Source organism: Lissotriton helveticus, chromosome 12 (assembly GCF_964261635.1).
Source record: "Lissotriton helveticus chromosome 12, aLisHel1.1, whole genome shotgun sequence".
In the NCBI taxonomy this organism is placed as follows: Eukaryota; Metazoa; Chordata; class Amphibia; order Caudata; family Salamandridae; genus Lissotriton; species Lissotriton helveticus.
The window spans coordinates 237781112-237797520 of NC_136073.1; the positions used below are offsets into that span (position 1 = coordinate 237781112).

Sequence of the window (16409 nt, forward strand, 5' to 3'; positions counted from 1 at the left end):
ACTCCATCTTTTTGTTTAGGTTGAAGAACCAAGAATCTTGTTTAGGAGGGGTAGTTATTCTCCCAGTTCTTAGTTAATAGACTTCCAGCTAAAGTCATTCCATAAAAGATTGTAGTTATTGGGGCAGAAGAATAAGTCGTCTAGCCCTTGGCAGCCTAAAAATTAATATTGATTCAGCCACCTTCATATTGATATACTTCATGGAGATCACAATGTTACTCACGTGGTTCCTATAGGAGGACAGTTCGGGACATATAGTCTCTAGCCTGGTGACACCTTAGAAACGTGTTCTGTTGCTGCCTGAGCTGTACTACTGTCGATTTCTTACATGTTTTGTATGTAATAAAGAAGCTTGTGCCTCGGCTGCATGTTCTGTATGTAATCGGGAAGCTTTTGCAGCCGCTGCCTTTACTGTGCATGTTCTGTATGTAATAGGGCAACTTGCACCGCTGATTCCTGTACTGCACGTAGACTGAATTTAACAGAGAAGCTTGCACCACTGCTTCCTCTGTTGAACATGTTCCTTATGTAAAATGGAAGCTTGCACCGCAGCTGCCTGCCTATACTGCTTGTTCTCAATTTAGTAGAGAATCTGGCGCCAGCACTGCCTGTACTGTAAATGTTCTGTATGTAAAATGGAAACTTACACCGCTGCTGTCTGTACTGTTCTTCGTCTTTATTTAATGCAGAAGCGTGCACCGCTGCTGCCTATACTATGCATGTTCATTATATAACATAGAAGTGTGCACCGCTGCTGCCTGTACTGCACGTAGTCTGAATTTAACAGAGAAGCTTGCACCATTAATTCCTCTGTTGAACATGTTCCTTATGTAAAATGGAAGCTTCCACCGCAGCTGCCTATACTGCTTGTTCTCAATTTAGTAGAGAATCTGGCGCCAGCACTGCCTGTACTGTAAATGTTCTGTATGTAAAACGGAAACTTACACCGCGGCTGCCTGTACTATGCATGTTCATTATATAACACAGAAGCGTGCACCGCTGCTTCCTGTTCTGTACATGTTCATTTTATAACACAGAAGCGTGCACCGCTGCTGCCTGTACTATGCATGTTCATTATATAATACAGAAGCGTGCACCGCTGCTGCCTGTACTATGCATGTTCATTATATAACACAGAAGCGTGCACCGCTGCTTCCTGTTCTGTACATGTTCATTTTATAACACAGAAGCGTGCACCGCTGCTGCCTGTACTATGCATGTTCATTATATAATACAGAAGCGTGCACCGCTGCTGCCTGTACTATGCATGTTCATTATATAACACAGAAGCGTGCACCGCTGCTTCCTGTTCTGTACATGTTCATTTTATAACACAGAAGCGTGCACCGCTGCTGCCTGTACTATGCATGTTCATTATATAATACAGAAGCGTGCACCGCTGCTGCCTGTACTATGCATGTTCATTATATAACACAGAAGCGTGCACCGCTGCTGCCTGTACTATGCATGTTCATTATATAACACAGTAGCGTTCACCGCGGCTGCCTGTACTAAGCATGTTCATTATATAACACAGTAGCGTTCACCGCGGCTGCCTGTACTATGCATGTTCATTATATAACACAGAAGCGTGCACCGCTGCTGCCTGTACTATGCATGGTCATTATATAACACAGTAGCGTTCACCGCGGCTGCCTGTACTATGCATGTTCATTATATAACTCAGAAGCGTGCACCGCTGCTGCCTGTACTATGCATGCTCATTATATAACACAGAAGCGTGCACTGCGGCTGCCTGTACTATGCATGTTCATTATATAACACAGAAGCGTGCACTGCTGCTGCCTGTACTATGCATGTTCATTATATAACACAGAAGCGTGCACCCCTGCTGCCTGTACTATGCATGTTCATTATATAACACAGAAGCGTGCACCGCTGCTGCCTGTACTATGCATGTTCATTATATAACATAGAAGCGTGCACCCCTGCTGCCTGTACGATGCATGTTCATTATATAACACAGAACCGTGCACCGTTGCTGCCTGTATTGTGCATCTTCTTTATTTCATGCAGAAGTGTGCACCGCTGCTGCCTGTACTATGCATGTTCATTATATAACACAGAAGCGTGCACCGCTGCTGCCTGTACTGTGCATCTTCTATATATGTTAAGGAAGTTTGCTCCGCTGCTGTCTGTACTCTACATGTTCTGTATGTCAGAATTAAGCTTTCACTGTGTTTGCCTGCTGTACCTGTCCTGTGTGTGTCAAAGGTAAGTTTATACTATTGAAGATAGTGCTGTTCCTTGGGCGTTTTGTGTGATCGAGGCCTGCACTATGGCATTCGTGAGCTGGAGCTTACAAGGTTCTTGTGTGAGGACCATGACATTGTGGGGGGGGCTATCTGGTTTTTAGGTGTTCGGGCATGCACTTTTGGCACGGTGAGTGGATGAATGAGTAGCTTTGGGTACCAGATTGAAAAGTCTATGCGCATGTGAGTTCTTGTGCTTGGAAGGCATTGCTTGACCTGGCAGCGGTGTTTGCCTTTAAGGCAGACTTCAGTACCGGGGTCTCCAACCGGTCGATCGCGAGCTACCGGTAGCTCGCAGAGACCCCGGGAGTAGCTCGTGTAGCCCTTCAGCCTTTTCGGCTCCATTTGCCCGCCCTCACCCAAACCAGCGCTCGGATTGGAGCTAAGCTGGGGTGGGGGCGGGCGAAGAGGATGACGCTCCTCTCCTGGAGCTGCAGACTCCTCTCGTGAGAGTCTGACTCTTGTGAAGTCTTCGTCTACTGAAAATGCGCTGCCATCGCACTGTCTGCCATTGTGCGACGGGTGCCAGCGCGGAGCAGTAGGATACGTGACTTCCACCGCCAGAAGCAGCCTGGAGATGTGCCTTCCACTGCAGGTAAGCAGATAGATAGTTTAGTGACGTTGGATTCAGTTTTTTTTTTTATGAATGTGCACAAAAAGCAAGTGGAACAGAGGGCAGAAAGGCACAAAAAACGAGTGGAACAGAGGGCAGAAGGGCACAAAAAACGAGTGGAACAGAGGGCAGAAGGGCACAAAAAACGAAGCAAAAACTATTGGAACAGAGGGCAGAAAGGCACAAAAAGAGAGTGGAACAGAGGGCAGAAGAGCACAAAAATGAAGCAAAAACGAGTGGAACAGAGGGCAGAAAGGCACAAAAAGCGAGTGGAACAGAGGGCAGAAAGGCACAAAAAACGAGTGGAACAGAGGGCAGAAGAGCACAAAACACAAAGCAAAAACGAGTGGAACAGGACAGAAAGCCACAAAAAACGAGTGGAACAGAGGGCAAAAGGGCACAAAAAGAAGCAAAAACGAGTGGAACAGAGGGCAGAAGGGCACAAAAACAAGGGGAAAACTAGTGGAACAGAGGGCAGAAGGGCACAAAAAACAAAGCAAAAAAGAGTAGAACAGAGGGCAGAAAGGCACAAACAACGAGTGGAACAGAGGGCAGAAAGGCACAAAAAAACGAGTGGAACAGATGGCAGAAAGGCACAAAAAACGAGTGCAACAGAGGGCAGAAGGGCACAAAAAACGAGTGGAACAGAGGCCAGAAGGGCACAAAAAACGAAGCAAAAACAAGTGGAACAGAGGGCAGAAAGGCACAAAAAACGAGTGGAACAGAGGGCAGAAAGGCACACAAAAATGAGGGAAAACGAGTGGAACAGAAGCCAAAAGGGGCACAAACACAAGGGAAAAATGAGTGGCACAGAGGGCAGACGGGCACAAAAAACGAATGGCACAGAGGCAAAATACAGAATACAGAAATATGGGTGCAGCGAGGGGAACAGAAGGGAAAACGGGGCAGAGACACGAGGCAGCAAGGGGTACAGAAGGAAAGACCGGGCAGAGAGAGCACGGGGACAGCGAGGGGAACAGAGGGAAGAAAAAGGGGCACGGACCACGTACAGGCAGCGGGGGAAGACAGACAACAGCAGTCACAGACACAACAATGATAATACAGGCAATACAATAAAAGCAATAAAACGTTGAAAGGCACATGTGTATAGGTTACCGTTACTTGGCAGGCAGGTAAAAATAGGTGCAGCCAGGATCAGCAGTAGGATTTTCGTGCTGCTGTCTGATTGCTCACTTTCCACAAGCCCTTGGGTACCACTGCCTCTTACAACTCTGCAGTTATCTGTGTCCAGTAGTCAAGGCCAAGTTCATGATGCAGCAGGGGGGTAGTAGAGTGGTATGGGGGGCATGGGATTGAGGGGGCATGACTGTTAAGTCATTGTTCAGGGCCACTGGTATTATGTGGCACTGTTGGACCAAATTATGCAGCTGCATTACAGTGATTATTTCAATGACTACTATTACTGAAAGGTCTTAATTTTGGACCTTAATTTTGGACCTATTAATTGAAATGTCTTGAAGCGTCACAAATCCAAAGTCATTCCTTTTGGTTTTCTAGGGAACTCTTAAGTCAGTCCTGTCTTGGGTATTTGGTTCAAACCGCAGTATGGGCTCTGATGAAATTAGGCTTAAAGTCAATGAAACTGGGCGAGGGGGGGTCTCTCAGAAAAATGCGCGAGTTGCTTCGGGTTCAGTAGCTCACGACGATTTTCACTGGCCAGAAGTAGCTCTGACTACACAAAAGGTTGGAGACCCCTGCTCAGTACAGCTCTTTGACCCAAAGGTGTTGATGCACCTACAAGGACAGAATAAACTCCCTAGTGCATGCTTTCAAAGGTGGATGGGGGCAATATGTAAACTGAATGTGTGCATTGAGCTGTCCAACCGACTCCTCAGACGTCCTCATAGCAGACATTCGGTCTGCTTTCTAAGGGCTCCACCGACGGGCGAACCAGACTGATGGACAAAGAAGCGTAAAGCAAATGGTGACTTTGGCTGAGGGGTTGGAAGCTACTGTCTTGGCATTTTCCCCTCATTGACGTCCTCTCTACTCCCAATCCCCTACCTAAAGTGTCTGGTTTACTTCCTGATCAGCTCCCTCTCGCACCATCTCCAGCAGTTATTGAAGATGCCACTCGGGCTGACTTGATTATGCTGCATGGTGGCTGGCAAGAGAGGCATACCATGGTTCACAAGGATGCTTCTGCGTAAACCACCTACAATGATGTCCCGGTTGCTGGCAGGTCCACTAACTCTTCTCCTTCTGATCCTGGCCATGTCAGTCTTCAACCACAGCCATCTCCAATCGCTGCACATTCTTGCATCCATCCCGTTATGGCACACACCTGCCTCTGCCTTAATTTAATTTTCCTCCATGTCACCTTTGTAATCATTTTCTTTGCCTACTAGTCCTGTATTTTTCCTGTTCTTCACACAATTTGTCCTCACCCTGTGTCCTGTCCGTCCCACATCATCCTGCTCATCTTTGCCACACCTCCTTCACCAACATCCTGTTATCCTCGCTACCTTCATCACCCGGACCATGCTGGATCGATCTCTCACTTCAGGTCAGAGCCCACGGGCTGTTCGTGCCTCTCTCGGCATCTGCACTGGACCACTGACCTTCTATGCAAGCATTCCTTGACTATTGCTTCCTGGCTGCTCTAGTCATAATGGCCTCTGCATATGGAGTCCCCATGTGACCCTCAAAGCCTTCCCCTTTACATCCTACTCTAGCATCTATATCATCCCATACCTACCCCCTTACCTTATATGTATTTATATCTCAGTTTTACGTAGCACAAACAAGACCCAACTGGTAACTGAGCTCTGTAAAGAGGGGGGGGGCGGACCATCTTGGGCGTCACGTTTTTGAGGGAAGTGGCGAGCCAAGAGGGCAAGGTAAGTTTTGGTTTATTCTTTTCTTTATTCTCCCTTGTCGGGGTTTAGCATCACTAAAGGCAATGCCCCCGCTCTTACCGGCAGTGGGCAGCAGCAAGCTGAGGTATCGCCCCAGGCGTCAAAAGCCATAGTGACACCACTGTAAAAAGGGCGTCCCTAACTTGGAAGTCTGTGGAAATTACCAAAATGTAGATGTAAAACAGTCACATTTTTACCACTTTTCTTTGCGAATTGCCATTGATATACAATAAACTTTACCCTATTGCTTATTAATCCCTCCTTAACCCAAATCCTAACCTTTTTCCCCATCACCATATTAGCTCTGCTATTTTAAGGGACTGTACCCTGTATCACCTCATGTGCCACGCTTCACTGGCACCTTCTTCTTACACCAAGGACACTTTCAGTTACTCTAACCCTAATCCCTAACACAGCTCCTTTACCTCTGACATAACCCAGCCATTTCCCAACCCATACCCATGTTATGGGCCAGATGTACGACCATTCCAAATTGTGACTCGCAATTTGCGCTCAATTCAGAGTCACAAATTGCGACTCACAATTTGGAAAGTACAACAGTGTCAGAGACACTGATTGCAATTCCCAATGTGGTTACAAAATGTGAGGCTCATGAATATTAATGATTCACTCGCAAATTCTGACCCCATTGGGAATGGCTGGCCCTCCCAGGGATGATGGCCTGCTAGGCTCAGCAGACCCCCCTGTCTGGGACTGCTTGTCGATAAAGCAGTTTATTTTTAAAAATACAGCCCGGTTTCCCTTAAAGGAAAACGGGATGCATTAAAAAAAAAAAAAACATTTTTGTTTAATTTTTTAAGGGCATGTAGTGGTCCCTGTGAACACTGCCTGCCATTAACAAATATTTTTAGAGCCAGTATCAAAGGGGAACGGGTCTCCTGGGGACCCTTTCCATTTGTGACTCCATTACCGTTCTTGAAGAGGGTGGTAAATTGCGAAAATTTTGCAACCGCAATTGCAGTCAGGAAACATTCATACATGGCTAGAGAGTCGCTATTAGGAAGGGAATGTCCCTTCCTAATAGCGAGTCGCAAAACACTATTTTGCGAGTCGCAGTTTTTTATAAATAGTGTTTGTACATGGCCCGTTTGTGCTTGCAAAAACTGGTTGTACATCTGGCCCTATATCACTAAACCTTGTTCCAACCTTCACCATAACACCCTCCCTTTCACCATCCTTTACTCTGGTCCATGCCCAACCCCAATCGCCTACCCCATCCGTAAATAGTATCTTAGCATTAACCCTTACTCCTACCCCACTCTCACTACCTTACATCATCCTGCAGACCTTACTCTTACCCCTGCACACCAGTCCATTGATGAACGTTTCTCTATCTATATCACAAACTCTCACAGTTTTCACAACTTAAAAAAAAAAGTTTTTTTTAAATTCTACTTTTTTGCCCTCTTATTCATTACTCTTCTATTTTTGTCACTCTTCTTTTTTATGGTCTAGCTTGACAGCGCGGCTGTCCCCCAGACAATTATGTGAGCATCACTAGAGAGGGATTTGGCTCTACCAACATGTTGGGAGCCAGGATTACAAGTTTTGATTGAGCAGAGATTAACAGCTAGATTCATCAAAGTCCCGTATTGCGAGTCTGTAATAGCGATTCATAAGGAATCGCTATTAAGGACCTGCAAAACGGGATTCATGTAGGAATTGCAAAAAATATTGCGACTCCTACATCTTCCTTATTTGCGATTAGCAAATTGCTAATCGCAAATAAGGAATAACTCCCCATTAATTCCTATGGGCCTAAAGGCCCCATTCATTCCTAAAGGCCCATAGGAATGAATGGGGAGTTATTCCTTATTTGCGATTATCAATTTGCTAATCGCAAATAAGGATGCGATTTCAAGGGTGCCAGGGGTGTCCAAAGGACACCCTGTAGCACCCCTGAAAAGCAAATGTAGCCAGATGTTGTGCACACACATGTCCAAAGGACATGTGTGTGTGTAACATACCACTCAGAAAAATGCACTAAAGTGCATTTTTCTGAGTTTTCGCTATTTACCACGAAGTCTGACTTCGTGGTAAATAGCGTCCAGGAATAGCGAATTCGATAATAGAAAATGGTTAATGAATTGCATTTAAGGAATCTCAAATAGAGATTCCTTAAATGCAATTCCTCGCAAATATGCGATTTCGCAATTAGCGATTTTTGCATTTGGGGTGATGAATCTCAAATGCAAAAATTGCGCTCGCAAAGGGCCAGATTCTGAGAATCTGGCCCTTTGCGAGCCGATTTTTCTTTCATGAATCTAGCTGTGTGTGCTTCCGCAAAATAAGTGTTTGCCCGCACACAGCAGTGATCAATTTGTTTATATATTCAGCTGTCTGAGCTTGAACTTTCAGTGGCACCCGCATGACTTTGGAATTCTGTAATGGTGTATTCGATAACTAGATAATTTATGGTGTTTGTCTTTCTCTGGCAGCAGCACAGATAGGAGGAGGGACAGTCAATAACTTACATGGATTATTAGATCTGGCTTGAGAGTGTGCAACTGTCACCTGACGTTTTAATCTACGCCAATATTACTCTACAGTCCTTTGATCACACAATAACTCACATTAATTCCCATGCTATTTACTTGTAATGCTTCACATTGCCATACAACTTTCCTTTAAAGCCAGACCTATTGGCATTATTACCAATGCATGTTTCTACTTTTTACTGAAAACCAATAAAAGGTATCATTAACCATAATATACATGTGATATTCCCAGACAGACATTGTGACAAATAACCTCTGTAAACAAGTGCATACTGGTAACTAGGCATCAGGGAATGTGTGTCTGTGCATTACTGCATTTTGTATGCATCTTTATTTGTCTGACATTTGTGGAATGTGTCTGTTTCTCTGAGTACAGTTATCTGTACATTCCACATGCACACAATAACTCCCCTTGGACCAGAGTGTCAGATTTCTGTATCCATTTGTTTCCCAAGCATTGCTCACAACACTAGATGCCACTGAACAATTAACCTATTTCTCTATTTATCAAAATCCAGCCCTCCAACGTGTTGAGACATTGAATAAGGAAGGATGTGTCTTCAGATGGTCATGGGCCATCATGGAAGCGTGCCCTTGGTATGACAATGTCCGTTTCATGCTGTCTTTCAGGGAGTTCATGGCGCCGTACACCATCCCGGCAGAACTTATCCTGGTGGAAGAGATCCCAAGGAATCCGATGGGAAAAATCAACAAGAAGGAACTTCTCAAGCACTTTTTCCCCTCCCACAGCTGAGCATCAAGGGGGTGTGATGTGCCTTTTTCAGAAGGAAGCACGCTGTGGTCTTCAGCCAATATACGCGAATAGGTGGCCAAGAATGCACAGTTCAATGATGGAACAAATGGTCAGGAGCAAATTTGCCAGGCAGACGAGTAGCAAAGGAGCTATTCGGTGTGTGGGTACCTGTGATTCAGCCAAAATCAGTAATGGTTTAATAAGTAGGTGATTGTATGATCAGTTTAGACCGCTGGGATCAACCCAACAGCATGTTGTAGTAGAGTTACCAAAATGTGTTACTGTACACAATCTCAAGCTTAAGTTATCTGTAGGAAACAGACATTGAGGAGGAGAAGGGACCTTACAGAGCAAGGAGGACTCAGTACTGACCAGGAGTGGGGAATGTCCCCACCTTGACTTCCATTACCTTGAGTTAACACTATCCATTACCTTGCCATTTCTTCAATTTAGCAGATTTACTATTCTAATGCCGTCCATATTTGACTTGGGTTCTAGTGCCAAGATGAGGTCACGGTTAATGTCAGTGAAATGGTCAGTTAAGCTTATAGGTGTTCACCGATCCCCGACACTAATCTAGTTGCAGAGGAAAAGGCCAACTGGCTTCCACCAGAGATAGAAGTCCCATCACTGCCTGCTCATCGCAGACGTTTTACTCCCGGGTGTTGTCATCAGGGAGGATAGGTTCCTCTATGTTGATTTAGGAAATGCTACAATACCACAGAGCTTGCCTTGTTTTGAGTGAGCTTCTAGAAATCCAAGGCTAACATGGCGAGGACTTTAACTGTTAGCCATACTTCTTCATTGAACTATTTGAAGTACACATGGGAGATTAAAAGACAACGGATGTGCCCACATCAAGCAGCAGAGCTGGGCTGTGAACGCCAGCTGAGCTGAGCTCTGAAATAGGAACACGCCACGGCCTGATTAGGGCCTCCTAATTGTTAAACACATTCTGTGTACAAATTAGGTTATGTTTTTTTGCCCAGTGGTTGTGGGCGATATAGGGTAGTCTGGCTTCAGCCTCGACATTACAAGTACAACCCAGGCATGTCCTTCAATTATGGCATTTGGGTATGGTTATCAGTTGGCTCATTGTCACCAAGTACACAATACTCCAGTCCTGGGCGTTTCTTTTACAGAGCATTATTGTAATATCTGTTCTTTCCATTGGATTAAGAACAGTCAACCGGATCTACCACTTCAAGAATGCACCATGTTGCTTAACAAAAAACTCTGAACTTGAACACTGCTTTCTTGGTTGCATAGAGTAATCTGGGAACCTTATATTTGGGCCGGTGTTAGTCTTAACGTGGTTCACTGTTATTTTGGGACCACATATATCCAGGCCTCTCCTGTCTGTGGGGATTCCCAAATTCAAGGTGTTATGCTTGATATACAGAGTCTCATGGGGTTGGTTCAAGCCCACAATACTTTAGAAACAAAATCATCAAACACTTACCCAACAGGCCACTCCGGTTTTGGAACTGATCATGCCTAAGCATTTCCTTTTTCTGCAAACAGATAACTGGGGCAGATTATAGAATGTACACTTTCTAAGACCCTCTGCACTACTGGGGACTTGGATTGGCATTCGTTATACCTAATTTGGCCTTCCTCCTCGCAAGTCAATTTTTTCAAAAAAGTGATATGCCGTGAAATCACAGAGCACGGGGCCCAGGCAAATGAGGGAATCCCTTTGAGGGTCTGTGTGCCCCATATTGCTAGAGTGCACAGGCTGAAGCCCCTTGGGCAGTGCTGAGAATCTGCAGAAACCAGGAGATTAAAAAAACCTGCTGTACTCCCAACATTTCAGCTTCCTGGAGGGAACATGGGGGTCCAGGGACCCTCTGCGGACTCCTTCTGAATGTATGCCAGGTTGGCTACTGTGCAGGCAGGGACAGTGATGAAGGGAAAGAGCTAGCACTATGGGGGACTCTGCATTTGGTTCTGGTGGGGGTGGGAGAATGAAGTGCTGTGCACGTACCAGTGGAGCAATGGTAAATGATGTGCTCCCCTCCAGAATATGGTGAGGGAGCCCTAGATTTTTAATATCTCACAGATATTTATTGGCACTAGAGAGAATGGGGCCTTCCAGAAGGGTTTGGAGCCCCCGCGCCACAGTGGCTGCCAGGGCCTGTGTCACTGCCCTGTGCGGATCCATCCCTATGGAGCCCTTCGGGGATGGGGGGCAGTGGCACCACTTTATGGTGGGTCCATCAACCTCTAAATGACCTACCTAGACTCTACCATGATCTTTAATACAATGGCTGTGTCCAGACCAATTTTGGATACCGTTAACTATTTAAATATAAATTAAACCACTGAATTTCATTGTAAGTAAATAGTCCCTGAGTCCAGGCCTCCTGAACCTACGTTGGACACCGCACTTTCCGTTCCTTGTATTATATAATGATGCAAGTCAGCTGTGGTTGGGGTCGTGGTTGGGGTTGTTTGCGCATTTTTGAAAACGTTTGTTTTTAAAAACCTTTACTTACAAATTCCAAAGCTATGCTTTTTTTTTTTTTTTACTTACAGGTAAACTCTGCCACGTCATGTTATATTAGCGCATGTGCATGTACTGAAACAACTTGAGCAGCGCCTCTGTTTTTACACGGTTATTTATTGTATTTATTGTCGTGTTGGTGCTGTGCGCGTGCACAGACGAGGATTGCTGTGTCACCACAGGCAGGTGAAAGAAGGGTTGCAGGTGTTTTCAGGGTTAACTGCGCAGAGCCGGCATCATCACAGAACCCTGATTGTGGGTTTCTCCCTAATGGAGAGAATATGCTGAGCCAGTGCCACGTCGCAGGCTTGTCCAATAACACTATCCCCAACCTATGTTAGAAGCTGCGCGTAGAGCTGCCTCAGAGGCTGGTTGAACCCGCCGTCCCATGATTCCTTTCGCGTCTCCGGCATCCCACGCGACCCCGGTGAGGCCTGTTTCCCCATTCCAGGCTGTACTAGTGTATATTGTCCCAGTGCCACATCGCATTACGGATGTTCCTTAAAAATATATTTATGCCGAAACTGGCGTCAGTGTCCTGGCCTTCCCGAGACCCCCCCCCCCCAAGCAAGCCTTTCATTGAACATTTCAAAGGGGGGAGAATACCGGGCGCCTTCTGCCCCCTCCCCTTCTAAATCAGAGGTCTCACACAAATGTATATCTTTATTTTATTTTTAGATTCTAACCTTTGAGGCAAGCCTTCGGTGTAACCTCGCTTTCCATAAGCAGCTCTCTCCCTGACTATTGCATCCTGCCCTCCCATCTCTGCCTCCCCATGCCAGCTTATGCCCTCTGGTCCTATTACGGTACACTCGATCTGATGTTACCTTCCTCGCTCTGCCTGCCCACTCCCTGTAGGATGGCGCTTGACAGCTACCCTGTTGCCCCCCAGGCTCCTTGCTCCAGGCTTTTCACGTGTTTAACAAAAACAGGTTGAATTTTTGTGTACACTGTTGTGGTTCCCCTCCCTGCTGACGAGAACAGATGGCTGCCCTGGACGGAGCACAGTGGAGACAGCGGGGCGCTCGTGCCAAAGGCAACAAATGGATGGGTTGGTACCCAGAGGACAGCGCCGATTGGTCCTCTGGCCTGCACATCACTCGCCTGCATCAACACGCGAACTGTTCTCACAAACTGATTTTATAATATATAACTGTAAATTGAAGCAAAGTATTTAATGATAGAAATGTCTTTAGTTTTTGACTGGTTAAGGGCTGGCTACAAAAGAAATGTAAATACTTAACTATTGTATAAATAAAAGTGGCCAAAGAGTGCCCAGAATCTGTTGCTTTCTGAGTGTTTTTTAATATCCGTCCTCAGACCGCATCATTTTGCTCAGAAATTGTGAAGCTATGCCCCCATGATCGCACAAATGTCTGAAAGTCCCCCTCTTTGGCCATTCCAAGGAAAATGGCCGACTCGTCTAACAGCCTATAGGGGCCATCTGGTGGATGATGTCATAACCTATCGGAAATCCCCGGCTGTCAACATCAGACAAGCATTCTTGATTGCCTATTGTTGAATTCTGATAGATACATCTGCCGTGTGGATTCCTCACCTTGTGAATATCCCCCCTTGCGTCAGCAACATTCGGAAATTCTTTTCGTAGCTTCGCGCCGACGTGGACTTGGACGTCATAGAGGCACGGTATCGCTCGCGACTCCGCTGATGTCACCGACGCCCATAATAGGCCCACGCCGGCGTGATGACATCAGTTCCCTTTTTTCCGCATTGTCGACGCTAACGGTTTCGGGAATCTCAGTAGCTATACTGGTGACTTTGTTTTGTTTTTCTGTGTTTCCTGCTTCTTTGTTTCGTGACGATGTCGAAGAAGACCGGTTTCAAGCCCTGCAGGGAGTGCGGGAAAATGATGTCCATCACGGATCCGCATGAGGACTGTATTTCGTGCTTAAGCTCCGATCACGACGTGGATGGATGTACTTCATGTCGTAAGATGAATCCGAAGGCCCTGCGGGAGAGGGAAACCAAACTACTTGTGGCAAGACTTAAGCCCGACAAGGGTAAGAAGACTTCAAGATCCCGGTCAAGAAGGACGAAGTCGAGGTCGAAGTCAAGGTCCCGATCTCGAAGTCTTCTTCGGACCATGCTTCAAGATCAAGGAAGAAGCACAGGAAGAGGAGGCATGAATCTCGACGTCACTCGGGTGAGAAGTCGAACTTGAGGTCGAGGTCGCCCAGGAAGGTTCGATCGAAGGGGGTCCCGCCGCAGGAGACTCCGGATCAGGAAGGTGAGGCTTCGCCTTCGAGGTCGCAGGTACCCTCTCCGGCTCCGGAGTCCAATCCATCTCCGGCGCCGTCTCCGGCTCGAGAGGAGGAAGAAGTAGTCCCTGTGGAAGATGATGAATCTGCGCATATGGTTGAGCCGGATTCGATCCCACCTCGAGGACAGCCTGAGGGTGTTCAACCACCTTTTCCAGCGCTGGGCCAAGACCCTTCAGCGTTCTTGAACGCTATGTATGGTGTGTTTTCAAGGGCGTGGTACCCCTCTGGTGCACCTTCGGCATTTAATTTGGGTGTTCCACATTCTTATGCCCCGGCTCCGTTCATGCCGTTTATGCCAGCCCCAACGATGCCGTGGCAGTTCCCGGCTCTGCCGAGGTCGTCACCGGCTCGTCCGAAGTCGACGACTTCGATGCCGACGTCACCTGCTCCAAGTAGACATCAGGAGCATACAACTGGGCCATAGAAGTCGGTACCGATGTCGGTTCCGACTCCGTCGGAGTCGTTTGTGGATCCGGTGCCGAGGCGTGTAAAGGAGAGGTCCAGGAGAGAAGCACAACGCCTCTTGGAGGAACAAAGTTATGCCGACTCGCCCTGACTTAGAGGAAGGTGAGCTGGGTGAAGATTGTTTTGAAGAGCTGGCTGATGCCAGTGGCCTGGATTTTTCCCCGGAGTGGGAATTGCCCTCAGGGCATGATGCGCCTTCAAAGGATGTCCAGCCATATCATGTGGTGATGAGAAAGGCTGCGGGACTTTTAAATTTAACATTACCAACGGTTGAATTTAAGTCAAACCTTCTAACAGAAGTACTTCACTCACCGAGTTCGGCTGTGGAGCCTTTACTTCCATTTAATGAGGCATTAACTGAGCCCATTATGGAGGTGTGGAATAAGCCACTCTCTGCTCCTGCTGTATCCAAGAGTGTGGCTAGAAGGTATAGGGTAGCTCCAGAGGACCCTGCATTTTTGACATCTCACCCTTCTCCAGTGAGCCTGGTGATTCAGGCTGCGTGCTCTAAGAAGTCGATAAGTGCATTTCCCCAAGTTCCTGGGGACAAGGAGGCTAAAAAGCAAGATCAGGTGGCCAAGAACACTTTCTCATCTGCAAATATGGCTTTGAAGTCTACAAATGCCACTTGTCTCATGGGGAGGTATGTGCACGCACTAATGGACTCAATGCGTGCTTTGGCTCCTAAGATCCCTGAGGAGAACAGGAGTGATTTCGAGGAGGTGTTGTCTGACACCGAAGCAGCGGCACGCCAAGTAATTCAGAGCGGTCTTGACACGGCTGATTCTGTGGCTGCGGATTATGGGTACTGCAGTTGCTACGCGAAGATCGGCTTGGCGAAAGTCCTCGGACTTATCTGCTGATGTCAGGCAGCGCTTTTGGATCTGCCTTTTGATGGAGAAGGACTTTTTGGCAAGAAGGCAGATACAGCCCTCGAAAGGTTTAAAGACAGCAGAGCTACTGCCAGGTCTTTGGGTCTCCAAATTAGAGGTGCATCGGCCAGGAAGTTCAGAGGATTTGGACGCTCTTCCTTTCGGAACTTTAGACAAGGTCAGCAGCAGCAACAGCAGCAGCAACAGAACACCTTGTACAGGTCATACAGGGGGAAGCAAAGGGGTCGTCTTCGAGGGCGTCAAACCTCTTCCTCCTCCACCTCCTCCAACCCCCCAGCCACAGAAAAGCAGCCCTAGATCTGCCGTTCAGGATCATGTGGGTCCAGTGGGGGGTCGGCTTACCTACTTTCTACGGGATTGGGAATGGGTTACATCTGATCTTTGGGTTCTCAATCTCGTAGAAAATGGGTATGCCCTTCCCTTTCGGGAATTTCCTCCCAATTACCCTCCTTGTCCAGGTTATTGCACGGAGGAACATCTGTTGCTTCTACGGGAGGAAGTACAGACTTTGTTAAGAAAGGGTGCGATAGAGGTGGTCCCAGAGCAGGAAAGGGGTCAGGGATGCTACTCCTGGTATTTACTGATGCCCAAGAAGGATGGCAGATTTCGTCCAATCCTGGATCTCAGGATCTTGAATCTCTATCTGAAACAAGAGAAATTCAAGATGCTCACCCTTGCACAGGTTCTTCAAGCGCTGCTGGAAGAAGACTGGATGGTGTCGCTCGACTTGCAGGATGCGTATTTCCACATCCCAATCCTGAAGTCGCACAGAAGGTATCTCCGTTTTACGGTGCGATCACAGCACTATCAGTTTGCAGTCCTTCCTTTTGGAATTACTACTGCGCCTCGAGTCTTCACCAAGGTGATGGCGGTGGTGGCGGCACATCTCAGAAAGTCGGGGATTCCGGTATTCCCCTATTTGGACGACTGGCTGATCAAAGCAGAGTCGTCAGAGAAAGTGCTCCAGCATCTGCAGGAGATAACTCAGCTGTTGTACCCTTTGGGTTTTTCGATAAATGTACCCAAGTCTCACCTGGTGCCCTCCCAGTGCAACCTGTTCATAGGTGCGGTACTGGACACTACTGTGTGTCGTGCATTCCCTCCTCCTCAAAGGATTCGCGACATACAGGAAATGATTCCTTTATTTTACAATGGAGCGGTAGTTCCAGTCCTGAAGGTCCTTCGTCTGCTCGGTCTGATGGCTTCATGCATTCTGTTGGTCAAC

General features: G+C 47.0%; 1 protein-coding gene across 1 annotated transcript in view; it reads left to right on the forward strand.

Annotated features, from left to right (window-relative positions):
- Positions 1–9185, forward strand: part of ACSF3 (acyl-CoA synthetase family member 3) — a 407017-nt gene extending 397832 nt beyond the window's left edge. Inside the window, exon 10 of the mRNA XM_078671571.1 lies at positions 8915–9185. Within this exon, the coding sequence (XP_078527697.1) occupies positions 8915–9038 (124 nt within the window). The 3' untranslated portion in view covers positions 9039–9185. The remainder of the gene's footprint in view (positions 1–8914) is intronic.
- Positions 9186–16409: the final 7224 nt, after the last annotated feature.